General features: G+C 35.9%; 1 protein-coding gene across 1 annotated transcript in view; it reads left to right on the plus strand.

Annotated features, from left to right (window-relative positions):
- The first annotated feature begins 1387 nt into the window (after positions 1–1387).
- LOC146996683 (putative cytochrome P450 12a5, mitochondrial) overlaps positions 1388–14234 on the plus strand; it is a 32719-nt gene continuing 19872 nt past the window's right edge. Inside the window, exons 1-5 of the mRNA XM_085819646.1 lie at positions 1388–1401; positions 1542–1732; positions 3588–3798; positions 8660–8825; positions 13560–13729. Of these exons, the coding sequence (XP_085675772.1) occupies positions 1388–1401; positions 1542–1732; positions 3588–3798; positions 8660–8825; positions 13560–13729 (752 nt within the window). The remainder of the gene's footprint in view (positions 1402–1541; positions 1733–3587; positions 3799–8659; positions 8826–13559; positions 13730–14234) is intronic.

A 14234-nucleotide genomic window follows, 5' to 3' on the forward strand; every position in this document is an offset into this window, starting at 1 on the left:
ATTTTTTCACCGACCATATCTACAAATTTAAATTAGCCCGAACTGTAGATGGCCGCCTTAAAGAAAATTCGCTAAATATTTTTGTTAAAAACAGTTCTTTTATAGCGTAAAAGGTAAATTTTCCTGACAAAAATGCATACATTGTTATTTGATTTCTCAGAAAAGATATAAAAAAGCAAAATGCTCAAAATTTTGCGAATTATACTTCATTTTCTTTTTAATTTATGTTATAATCCTTCCACCTAAATCCCATTAGTTTGTGTAATATCCGATAATAACACGATTTAGTTACAATTTATATATATTTTTTGTACTATTGTCATAATGCAGAATTATTGATCATAGCCTTTGAGATCAAGCAATTATTTAAACACATTGACCTGCTATATGAAATAAAAACTATTTTATTGTAACCATTTATGTTTTCATTAATTTATCTTAGGTCGGTATAAGATGGATAAACTTCATTTAGCTAACCGACATAAACGGCAACAATTTAATTTTAAATATTTTTTAAACATAAACACTTTGTTTGAGATTTTCTTTTTAATGCAAGAAAACAAAGAAGCTGATTGTTTCGATATTGGTCAAAGTACAATATATCAAACCTGAAGGTGTTTATGCATGCATTTGCATCAGTTAAAGTATAAGATATAGTTTCTCAAAGTGGGTGTTCGTAACAAATTGTGACTTTTCAACTGAAATAAGACCATTTGACTTGGAAATTGAACGAAGAGATGTATATTCGCTCGTCACATTTTCTTTCAATAGTAATCACTCCCCATATTGAGGCAGAAGTCTAGGTATAATGTGTATATTATTGTAAATGGGTTTAGAAATCTTTTATCGTTATTATTCTGTTTCAGAACTGCGTGAAAGTTTTAACTACAAGTCTGATACAATGTATATGAAATAAACGGCTAAAATGTTTTACACGTTTTAAATCAGTGTTTACGGGTTATATTCAACAAACATTTAATATATCGTTATTGCAATGATAGGGAGGCGCTTAACAAAATAATCCTCGAAAAGATGGCAGAAGCCAGGAAAAAAATTGGGAAACTGTGGTATAATATATATAACCAAATAGCAGTAATAATTAACTTTAAATCTTTATTAGATAACTATCTCTAATTTTATACTTAATAAGCAGAGGAGTTCTTGCAGGTTTAAAAATTAACAAATATTTGAGAGTTATTTAATAAGTATCCGTTTGGTCAGACTACTCCAAGTTAGATATGCTATCTCTCTGATATGATTATTAACGCTAGCAGAAAAATGTATGAATGCATAGTATCTATGATCTATTCCTTTAACGTACATTTTACGTACTTCATTCTAATGACATAAATATAATATTTTAGACTTTTAATCTTCAAAACTTATAATGGTTTTGGGAAGGTAATTATTTTCCTCTGTTCCATTTGCTCATCTCTTAGAAAGCTTTTATGCAGCGCTTATATTTTTGGGTAATTATTTATGAATAAATTATGAAGTCGTTATTAGTTTTGTAATAAAAACGACTAACTATTTTTTTGCAGGCAAGGTAAGGAATGGCACGATTTACGTTCTAAAACTCAGAAGCATTTGTTGAAGCCAAAAGCTATACAAGCGTACTTGGGAGCCATGGAAGATGTGGCAAGAGATTTCGTTCAAAAGATATATGAAACAAGAGATTCTAACAAAGAAATTCCTGGCCTTCTTGGAGAACTATACAAGTGGGCACTTGAATGTAAATATGTTGCTTTAAACTAGGATGTAAACTTTAGTAAATTAGGATTAATTTACATTGTTTTCGTTTATACGTGTATATGAAGTGCTTCTACAAAGTTCAAATTGTAAATCAGTTATTGACCAGTTTTTTCTATTGTTCATTTTCTGCAAAACTTCACATTTTACACCTAGACATTAATAACTTCATCAGAAAATTTGCGCATATTCAAAAGATGTTTCTTATGCGAAAAGACAGTAAATCACATGCAACCGAGACGGAACGTTAGTCTGGAAGTGCGATGGTCTAAAAGCACGTTTGCCGCCCAACTAGTATAGTGGTTAGCATCGCTGACTGCCTTGCCGAAGGGCTTAGGTTCGAAGGCCAGAGAAGGCATGGATGTTTGGAAATGTATACTGTCAATGTGGCACGGCGGCACTATAAATATGCCGCAAGCCGAAAGTCCTCTAGTGTGGTTTGGTGGAAGGGTAGAGGAGGGGAGACCATCGGACCAGTTCTCCCCCCCCGGGGGCAACTCCATCAAAATTTGGGACGGAACTGGGCAAAATCGCAATGTCACCTGTACCAAAGAACGTCAACACATATTCTTTGCCTGTATGGTGCTCAAAGCTGTTACCAACGACAAAAGTGCTCCTTGCCACGGGGAATTTCGTGGGCTTGGGCTGATGTTATTGTCAGACAAGTGAGGATAAGTAACACTAACAAGAGTACGATTTAATAAAATTTCCTTTTGTTTCTTGTTTGCTGTGAGACGCATACAACGTAGCAACAGAACATTTAAGAATGCTGTTTGGCAGCAGTTTTTCGAGAGGAGCCAAATGAATATAAAACTAAAGCTTGCATTTAGAGATAACAGTCTTCTTGAGCTTTTAAGTATCAAAAGAAACTGTTTCGATCACGTATTGTTTACCAAAGAAGAAAATTGCCTCTCTTCCATCCATTTCTTCAATTAATTTGTTTAGATACTGTTATTTAAATTTTACTTTCACGTCCCTCAACAATGAGATTTTGTTGAATTACGAGTATAAAGCCAGATTTCATTACTAGTTCTGAGTGTTGATATCTGAATGATAATTGAAAAACAAATTTGAAATACAATTAATGAAAGACTCAGGGAAACTATGAACTTAGTTTTGTACATTCCTCACCTAATTATCAAGTCTCTTAAGCCACAGCTTCTAAGAACAGTATATTCTTCGTTTCTTCGGAATATGTCTAAATTTTAAACGTCTCGTGGTTGATTACATTGATGCTATGTATGAATATTTAATATCATACACTTGCACAATAAAACTTATATTTTATTTGGTCGTGACAAGAGAAAAAGAGATTATTTTAATGAAATATTTGAAATAGAAAACTGAAATTTGAATTCTCTAGCTCAGAGGTTCTTAACCTTTTTCGCCCCAAGCACCTCTTTCACTATTGTTTGAGGTTCACTTACCCCATCATTTCCATAACGTGAAAAATAAATATACATTTATTTAGATTTAGATTTTTAACCTGTTTTATTAATTAAACAACAGTATAGAAAATGTTGTATAGGAAAGAGAGTATAGAAAGTAACAAGTATAGGAAAGATAGTATAGAAAGTAACAAGTATAGAAAATGTTGTATAGGAAAGATAGTATAGAAAGTAAAGGGATAGAAAATGTTGATAGATATTAAAACTTGAATAAAAGTAGTTATTAATACTCATAAGCTAAAACTAAATACTAAACAGCTAACTAATAGGTTGACCGCTTTAACCCCCCTGGTTAAGAACCCCTGCTCGAGCCACTTAATACAATGTACTTATTTGTAGCTGTTGAACAATTATCATTCATATTTATTTAATGCATTTGATTTTCAACAGTTGTTGCATTTGTTGGATTGGATACCAGACTTGGCTGCTTAGAAACAAATTTACCACCAGATTCCGACGGCATGAAAATGATCAATTCTGTACAGACACAGTTCGACTGTATGAACAAACTGGAAGCATTTTCAGGCAATATACAGTTTTGGAAATATTTTCCCACTCCAACATGGAAGAAATTCACGATGGAATGCGACGTCTTCACGCAGTAAGAGAACTAAATTTCAATTGAATTGCATAGAAAATTATAAATTACTTTTAGCATTTTTAACCAGGAAAATCTCATGCAATAAAGAGCTTATTCACTTCTTATTCTAACACAATGACACACACAAAACGAAGCAAACTGATGTATGTTTCTCGCAGTAAAATAAACAGAATGATACGCTTCATGCTGGATAGTTTTCTTTTGTTCTAAAAGTAAACACGAAGGATTTGCTCCCAAATTTCTAATTTAATTAAAATTTTAAATGACTACTTCAAGATCTCAAAGGGATCTCTTCACCATACAGTATAAATATAGATGTATAAACTTCTGAAAAGGAAACAATTGTTTCTTACAAAAGTGTAACAAGCAAACACCCACTATGATGCAGAGTAATTACAACCACTTCAGCTTTTTATATTAGAAAGCAATCTAGTTTACCACTGCATTAAATTAGTAATCAGAAAATTTTAGAGACCAAAGTCTCAAAGTAAGCTGAAGTAACTATTTGTAATAATTATCCTCACTAAAGCATATTATTACAAATTTAGAAATACATAAGGATCGCTACACTCTTCAGAGCGGTAGAATCAAGAATTGTGGTACCCATTATTTAACTTGCCACAGCCTGCTCCTTTGTACATAATGTACAAATTAGTAAATATGTATCATCCATATGCACAGAATATCTCTAGGATGCCAGATATATTAGCTCATTGGCCCTGCCATCAGCTGAAGGTTATACACGCGTTGTCTAAAAGATGAGGTTTACCACCCCATTGCTAATCCAGAAGTCAAACAACAAAAATCAGCGTTATATTTACAAAATTTTCACAGGACTAGTTTCGATGGTTTTACCGAACCATCATCTTCAGCTGCAAAACCGCAAATGAACAAGATAGGAAATAATGATTAGATAAGATAAGAAAGCCTGGACAAGAATAAGCAAGTGGCGCCATCTGTTGGTGAAACCAGAACTAAAACATAATTTCTTTAAAGGCCGAAGGGAAATTTGGATTGGAATTAGGATCGTTAACTAGAACAGAAAGATTTTTATGAATGTGAAATGCCTCTGGAAAATCCAGTTCTCCAATGGAAGATGTTTTTTGAATAATTTTGGCAGCAGAAAAATTTAAAGTGTGATTTTCGGACCAACAATGTTGCGCAACAGAAGACTTCTGTGTTTCCTTTTTTCTAACATATGCCTCATGTTCCTTGACGCGAAATTTTAAGGCTCTCTTAGTTTGGCCAATGTAAATTAAACCACACTGGCAAGGAATCCTATAAATACCCCAGGAATTCATATCCGGAATGGGGTCCTTAAATGCGGAACTCGGAATTTTATTGATGGGAGAATAAACAACCCGAAAGTTAAATTTCTGCAAAATATGTGCAACTTTATAGCTAATTGATGGAAAGAAGGGAATGACAACAGAATTTTTATAATCTCCTAAAACAAGAGTGTGCCTTTTAGTGTGTTGAGATGAGAATTTTTTAACTGCTTGATTAATAATGTTGGGTGGAAAGCCCCTGTCAATAGCTATTGCTCTTAAATAATTTAGTTCTTCATCAAAGGCTAGTTTGGAGGAGCAAACTTGAAGAGCACGGAAAACATAGGAATAAAATGAAGCTAACTTTTGTTTAGTCGAATGACATGATTTAAAGTGTGGTGGAAGGCAAACCGATGAAGGTTTACGGTAAACCGTAGTACTGAAGTTGGATGTGTTACGTGTGACCAGAATGTCGAGAAACGGAAGAGAATTGCAAGTCTCAAGTTCAAAAGTGAACTGAATAGCAGGATCAATAGAATTCATTGTTGAAAGAACTTTATTTAAATCATCTTTATTACCTTCAAACAGAGTAAAAGTATCGTCTGCGTAGCGGAACCATGCCGGGAAGTTTAAAGTTTCAAACAATTTTGATTCATAATAATGCATGTAGATATCAGCCAGGATGGGACTGAGGGGGCTTCCCATGGCTAATCCCTCAGTTTGCTTGTAATATTTATTTTGGAAAACAAAATGTGTTTGTTTCAAACAGAGTTGAGTGAGAGAGATTAGCTCATCAATTTCGATGCAAGAGAAATGAAATTCGCGAAGTCTGGTTTCTAGACATCTTAATGCACCCTCCACTGGGACATTGGTGAATAATTATTTTACATCAAAAGAAACCATGAGTAAACTACTAGGAGAAATGTTTTTAACTTTTTTTTACAAACTCTATTGAATTTTCTATGGTGTAAATGTTATTGTCTAATAGAGTTGAAAATCTAGAAACTAAATATTTAGCTAATGGATACGAGGCAGTACCTAAATTTGATACAATAGGTCGGAAAGGAATACCACTTTTATGAATTTTGGTAAGAGCATATAATCTGGCACAATTCGCAACAGACGGGATAAGTGAATGTTTTAAGTTGCCTGAAATGATTTGCGAAGATTTGATCGCAGTTTTTATTTTTGACAAGTCCGAAGTTTTGTTGTTTGACTTCTGGATTAGTATTTATTCGGCGTGTTATTGTGTCTTAATCACCCCATTGCTGTTAAGCGAATCCAAATGTATCCAATACAAACGGGGATTTGAGCTATCTAAAGCCGGAAGTTGACATTATTATTTTAAAAGCAGATTATTAATACTATTGTAATGTATGTGAGACAGAGGACAGCTCAAGTGTTCTGCTGGAATTCTGGAAATCCAGCGTCTAAACTCGGATGTTAATGAGCGTTGCATCCATGGAAGTGATCCTTTAAATAACATGTTAACCTGGCAGCTGTCTTGACAGGCCTGTATAGTCTTCCTTCAAAATAATATTGTTACTTACTTGTGTAAGGGTTCGTAGTGGACTGAATGCACACAGAACCAGTTATAGCAATAGTTTTCGTACAGCTCTTCCCAGTATGCCAGAGCACAATCAGTAGTTACAACTTCAAAATACTATGAAAGTTCAATACTAAACAATATTAAAGACCTTGATGTGTAAGCTCACGCAGTGATCTCTCGATACTTTGAACTCATCTTAGAATTAATCCGAAAACTGATGCTGTCGCTGATCTTATATAGTTTTCCCCCGTTCGCCGGAAAATTTCCAGTCCCTTAAATGTCTCGGAATTACTAGGAGCCCCAAACAGTTACAGTTACAATAAGGATCGGACCTTTCTTTCTTTCCACCGACAGCGAGGCAGCCGGTCCACTGGGTAGTTAGCATATCGGCCAGGTAGCCCCGCTGACGGAAATAACTTGAACAAAAGACACACTCATAAATACATATTGTGCTCAAGACGACTGCTGGGGGCAGTGCAAACAAATGCTGGACGAAGACGATAGTGCATGATGGAAGAAGGGTGCATTGCGGGCGTGAAGAACAATTCTAGTTACATATTTAGAGAGTAATGGATAGGTGGTTACAAATACTAAAAGTAATAAGAAGTAAAATACTAGAAAGTAAAACAATGCATAAAATAAAAAAAAGGCAAAACAGTGGAAACAATACATAAAATAAGGCAAAATACATAGTTCAAGGTTTACAGTTCAAGAAGATAAATATATACAGGGAATAAGAAAAGCCGAATAAGCTAATTTAAGATAAAATTAGTTCGCTACAGGTACAGAGCATACAGGGGCTGTGCTGGTGACGAGGATGGTGGCTGAGAATTACTCCAGCCTGTCTGAGATTATGCGTGCAATGTTTATGCAATCGCATATGCGTTTCAATGCATTGCGATTTTTTGAAGTAGCTTCGGCCCATGCATGGATGTGGTTTGCTACTAGTTGCCTAAGATGATATTTAGCGGTCTCTCTGCAAGCGAACAGATAGTGGTCCGGATCTCCTACCATCCCACATGAGCAATGCTCGTTTTCGCGTCGTCTGAAGCGATGCAGGTAAGTCATGAAGGGACCATGTCCTGTTAGATACTGAGTGAAGTGAGACGAGCCAGATTTTAGAAGCCGGCAGACTTTTAGAAAAAATCTGTAAACTCTTCTGCCGGTGGTTTCTGTCTCCCACAGATGTTGCCAACGTTTGAGTAATTCTCTCTCGAGCTCAGCTTTTAAGAACGAACCCGGGAGAGGCACGTCAAGTGTGCGAACGTGGGGGTCAGTTGCTGCTCTTTTGGCTATTGCATCTGCAATTTCATTACCCAGTATTCCAGTGTGGGCAGGTACCCACTGGAGTTCAGGCCTATAGTATTTAGGTGTTCTTAGTAAGAGTATTTGTATGGCCCTGACGAGTGGATTTTTACTACATTTGCCTTGGATTGCCTGGAGGCTAGAGGCTGAGTCTGAATATATACTGGAATAGTAATTTTCCAGTGCGTAGACAAGTGCAGCTTTTAATGCAATTAGTTCAGCCTGAAAAACTGAGTTGTGGTGGTTAAGCTTTCTTTCCCAGGTCTTTAAAATCTGGTTCCCAAGTAGAACACAGTATCCGCTACCGGTGCCACATTCTCCTTTGGATCGGACCAACTGCAGTTACACTGGGGTTGGATCAAAAATGTCACCAATATCAGCCAGGGTGGGCGATTTTTAGCGATTTTTTAATAAATTTGGCTACAAAATTAATCACCAAAAAATGAATCGTCAATTTGGCAAGGTAGTGATTTATCCCAATGTAAAATGTACCTACTCCGTAATCCTTTTTCTCCGGCGATGCTGCTCTCGCTTGAGGGTTTTCATGTTACATTATACAAGGAGGAGTACAATTTACATATACATGAAATTCGAAACAATAGTTATAGTTATGAAAGATTAACAAGATATTCTTTAAAATATACTACAAATTAGCTCATAAATTTATATTTTAAGTACAAATTAAGACTTTTTTTAAATGGATCAATTTAGCAGTTTAAATTTTAATATTGTATTTCAGAATTGCTTTTAAGTACATAAACCGTGCTATGGAAGAGCTAAAGAAAAAAGAAGGAAATGAAGATAAAGAATTAACTTTACTTCAAGCACTGCTTGCCACTAAAGGATTAGATGTTTCAGGGGCAATGGTAACTGTTGCAGATATGCTCATGGCCGGTATTGATACGGTAAGAAAATAAATATAAAACTAATTTAACGGTATATTCCAGGGCTGGGCAAGGTCGACTCGGCCTTTCATCCCTTGATTTCCAACCCTTGGGTCGATCAAATGAGTACTAAGTTCGCTTGGGGACTAATTGATATATTGTTAATGTACTTAATTGTATCTCTCTCTGCCTTTGTTTGGCCATGTAAATATTTCTTTTATAAATCTGACGCCTGGGCGACGGGGTGTGGGTCCCCTATGGGCCTTTGGTTCGTTGAACTGCCCTGGGTGGATCCGGCGTTGGGCTTGGTCTCTCTGTGCGCGGCTCTCGTGTGGTCTCTTTGGCTGCTCTAGATCTTGGGGGGCGCGGTGCTGAACTGATTCACCCTATGGTAAAGGTACAGTGCTCGCGTCTTCCGTCAATGGAATGGAATGGGGATGTCAGCTTGTCGCAGGACCACTTGTTCAGGGCACTTGCTTACGCACCCCGGGGCCCACAGTCAAGAAAGCAGATTTCGGACACTGCAGGCCTTGGCCCATTAGGGCTGTTACGCCATTTAGTTTAGTTTAATTTAATGGTTAAAACGACAAACTTCATAATATCTTTTCTCTAAATGCAACTCACTGCAGGGATTTTTAATTGTTTGGAAATTATAGAGCCTTCCTATAAAAATTATTAATTATAAGTAGGACAGTAATTTTATCATGAGATAAAACTGCAAAACTCGTGAGGTTGTATTGAAGTTAAGCAATTAAAATTAGCAAAACAATCACAGCTTGGAATTTACACTAAAAATTTCGCTGTCGAATATAGTGACTCCAAAATATCGAATACAAGGCTTCAAAAAAATTAAGAACACACTCAACTTTTTATTTATAAATGTAATTCTAAAAGCAAATAAATAATAACTAATAAAGATAAAAAATATTTTTGTTTCGCATATTTAATGAATTGAATAGTTTCTTTTCTCGCAATAACACAAAAAACTGAAAATAAACACTCTTGAATGTAGCACTTAAACTAAATATAAACAGGTTTTTACTTCGAAAAATTAAGAAAGCACTAAAAATACTTCTGTTATTTTCAATAAATAAAGATGTTTAAATAATTTATTGCGTTCCGAATTGCGTGACCGAAATTCGATTAAACGTTTTCTGTATCCATAGATATTTGGAACCCGTTATCCTGCAGAACACATTTCATATTAACTCTGCTTATTATTTTATGTTATTGCACAGTGTTTTCGAGCATAGAGCACATATTATATATTTTCAATGATACTGATGTCTGGAGACTGTGAGGAGTACGTTACTATGATAAATACACCCCATTTTTCCATTACTGATCGTAGTTATGTTTGAAGATATTGTCTTACTGATTCTTAAACATTCGCTGACTTTAATTCTTGGGGAATTTACAGTACGTCTTTGTAATGTGGTTTGAGATATATAGGCAGAGCTAAAGTTATTGTTTTATGATCGATTTCCTATTTTTTAAAACTTTGACGAATTTTTGATTAACAAACTCAAGGATTTCAAAGCGAGCAATGGCAACGTTGTGCAGAAAAAACATTTTTATCTCCAGCGCGTGAGTCTCTGTATCGGAAATTCTAAAGATATGCTCGTTTTAAAACTATTTTGCGATATTGCTGTTGCACTGGATCTTATGGTTTAAGTGCGAGGAACATGATATTTAATAAGAAAGGTAACACACAAAATGTTAAAAAACGCCCCTTTGGACGTAATTTAAAATCGGAAACATTTCAGATTTTTTTTTTTTTTTTTTTTTTTTTCCAGAAAGGGAGGTTTTAAGCCAGTTTAATGCTCACAGAGTTTGTGACGTAAACTCAGAGTTTAAAGAGAAAAATACTTTTTCGGACGATTTTGTGTCTTGGAAAATTTTATTTATCTATACTGTCTAGTCTTGGAGTTTCTCCATGGAAACTGCTAGTATTCTTCAGCTGTTTGCAAATATAACAGAACACATGAAACATATATGTACGATTACAAGTTAAATTCTAGCCTAACACTTGGCACGTTGAACTGCTTACCTAATGCGGAATAACCCAAAAGGGGATTTTCCACGTCAGACGTTTTCCTCTCGCATCGGCTACAGCTTTGAAAAGTATGGATCTGACCTGATTTGAAAACTGACGACCGATACTAATACATTCATTTTTAACTTTGTAGAGTCATTAGGTCAATTGGAAGCAGAAAAGATGAAAAATATGCAACCGCCTTCGCTGGGAATCGAACCACGGACCGCTGGAAATACCGGCCCAGCGTGCTACCGTAACACCGCGAAGGCACGCTAGGGAAGTGGGAGAAATACCTTATATACTCCCCTTTTTAAAGGGCGACTAGGGTTTTAGGGGACCTAGTCGCCAAATCCCGGGTGTGGAGAATCATCATCCACAACCCTTTTAGTTCGGGCGCCACTTGTAGAGTCATTAGGTTAATTGGAAGCAGAAAAGAGGAAAATATGCAACCGTCTTCGCCGGGAATCGAACCACGGACCTCTGGAATACCGGCCCAGCGTGCAGAACCACTACACCACGAAGGATGCTAGGAAAGTGGGAGAAATACCTTATAACTTAACTATATTTTTACATTTTAACACTCCTCTCATATACCCATTCTGGTAGAAACTAAAGCAATAGGAATATAGAACATTTTAAAAAAAGGAAAATTGGCTAATGAATGACCGTGACTAGCCGCCCAACCGGTACAGTGGTTAGCATTGCTGATTGGCGTGCAGAAGGGCGTGGGTTCGAATCCTGGAGAAGGCACGGATGTTTGTAAATGTATAATGTCCGTGCGGCATGGAGGCACTCTAAATATGCGGCGAGCCGAAAGTCCTCGCGAGAGATTGGTGGTAGGAGAAGAGGTGTGAAAGACCCTCGGACCTGTCTCTCCGGGCTGCTCTCTATCAAAATTGGGGTACGAACTGAGCTAAATCGCAGTCACCTGGAAGATGTTCAAGGCTGTTGCCAACGATGGTCGTATCATGCGCTCCCTGCCACAAGGAATTTCGTGGGCTTGGGCTTGGACTGACTACAGGTCAGACAAGTGAGCATTAGTATCGATAGGTTAGGACACCCGGGCAGCTTGCATAGACTAATCGGTCCTCCGAGGTCCCGCAACCATCTCAAGTTACACTCCGAAATTGAGACATTACATGGCCATGGATTTTTTACATGGCCATAGATTTTTCTGCATGCGGAGTTAAACATTCTCCTGATTACATCACACGTTAACACACTGTTACAGAAGTAATATGCATTGCATTGATCATTGCACTGTACTCAAGCTATACACAATTTGCTATACAGTACACTATTCTTAATACGCTGTACAATAATCTATATATAATATGAATGTGCTTACATTATTACGCCCATGCATTAATGCACTCATTACAAATATACATAAATAAACCATTTACATATGCATAATCTACCCTCTCTGACTTCAATCAATTCAGATTGTAGTCAGAGGCCAACCCAGATTTAAAATTCGACAACATAATTCGACCACTCCTGTCGAGTTACAACTAAAAAACAAATTAAAGGCGAAAGAATCCATTTCTTAGCGACAGTCAAAATTAATTTATCTAAAATTAGAACACTTTTTCTTAGCTAATCGTTTTAGTATAGAGGCTTAGGATGACAACGGGATGCCACGCAGTTTTAAAGTAATACTAACTTTACTTACGATGAGAGTGATGAATCAGCGCTAACATTCAAAAGTCAAAAGGTGGTTACAGGATTTTTTCAAAAGTTCTAAAAATTCGTTACATAAAAAAATTAATCTTCATAAGAGCATATGCTGACAGAGATGAGCATTGGTAGGCAAATTATATGAAAATCTGTAAACCTTCGTCGCCTTCTTACCATTTAACTTTCTTGCTTTGCATATCGTTGTCATCTTTTTGTTCCCCGTCCTTCTGCTCATCCTTTCTCAATTTCCAGCATATGCTAGATTATTTCTTCCTAATCTTAAGGAAGTTTGACGGGAGTATAATTGTGCACATTTCACTCAAAAACGCAACTCCTCTTCAGTCACACCAAACTTCTCCGAACGTATGACAAATATCCAAGGCCCGGACGTGTTTCAAGGCCGGGAGAATTTTCGTCACTCGATCTCTCATTTATCAAAATGAACATAGACCGCAATTTGCTCTAATAATGTAAAGGAATGTTCATTACATCTTTCCAGGCAAAATACAAAATAAATATGACGTCTTTGAAGGTGAATTTTTTTGAAAAAAATGAAACCTCTTTCCCTTTGAAAGTCATGAACTAGTTCCCACATTCATTCAGACAAAATGAATCAATAATTCATCTTTATATTATGGATATCTACTTCGTTCATTGGTAGCATAAGACTCGTTACGTCAGGCAGCAGAAATGAAACACAACATTTTCTACATTTAAGACTTCATATTGTTAGCCTATTACATAATTTTTATCTCATGCACTTCAGATTTAAATCTAGACTTTCAAAAGTGACATTATTTTGACATCAGCGGTCAATTGGCTGCCAGTTATGGGAGATTTTGTTTCGATAAAACCAAAGTTTATTTTTCTTCTTCTATGATGGATTCAAGAAATTCTAGGATTCGGATTCAGATTTTGATTTGAGATAATTTGTGATCCGTATTATTTCTAGTTGTTTCTAGTTGCGATTCGCATTATTTCATAATGCATCTCGGATATTACTAATATGCAATCTATTTTGAATTATATTCTTGCAGACATCACATTCTGTTGGTTACATGCTGTATAATTTGGCTAGATTTCCGGAGAAGCAACAAATTTTGTACGAAGAAATTTCCAGATTGCTTCCATCGAAAGATCTTAGAATTACACAAGAAGTTTTCAGTGAGCTGAGGTACTTGAAATCGTGCATGAAAGAATCACAGAGGTGAGTAAAGTTTATGGATTTCTTAATGTAATACCTTAATTTAAATACTGAACAGTGTTCAGAATTTAGATCTATCAACTTCGTAACTAAAGTATCCAGATCTGTTGAAGCGTTGATCTGTTAAGCGATTATGCTGCTTTCTGTGCAGAGGGCTAGTTAATGACAGTAAATTAAAAGAGAAATTTTAATTTCTTTTTTGTCTCTTTCTTAGATTTCCATGTTAGGAAACTTGTTAACAATTCAGTTATGTAGTCAAACCTCGATATTAAGCTCCCGTCGGATTGATTAACCGCTTATCAATTTTTCCCGTACCTCATATGGGAAACTTTTTTTTTTTGTGGTATAACCTGATTTGTGCGTATGTGGTACTTTCTTACAGATACATTGTATTACATCTGCTTCTATAATTAATTTTTAATTTTAAATAAAAATCAGCTTAATAAACTTCATATGTAACCTTGCTGAGTCTGTCATTCTTTAAAGCAATTTCTACTTAAAATAAATA

Source organism: Stegodyphus dumicola, chromosome 6, assembly GCF_044657685.1.
Source record: "Stegodyphus dumicola isolate Sdum_Otavi_A_Nest chromosome 6, ASM4465768v1".
In the NCBI taxonomy this organism is placed as follows: Eukaryota; Metazoa; Arthropoda; class Arachnida; order Araneae; family Eresidae; genus Stegodyphus; species Stegodyphus dumicola.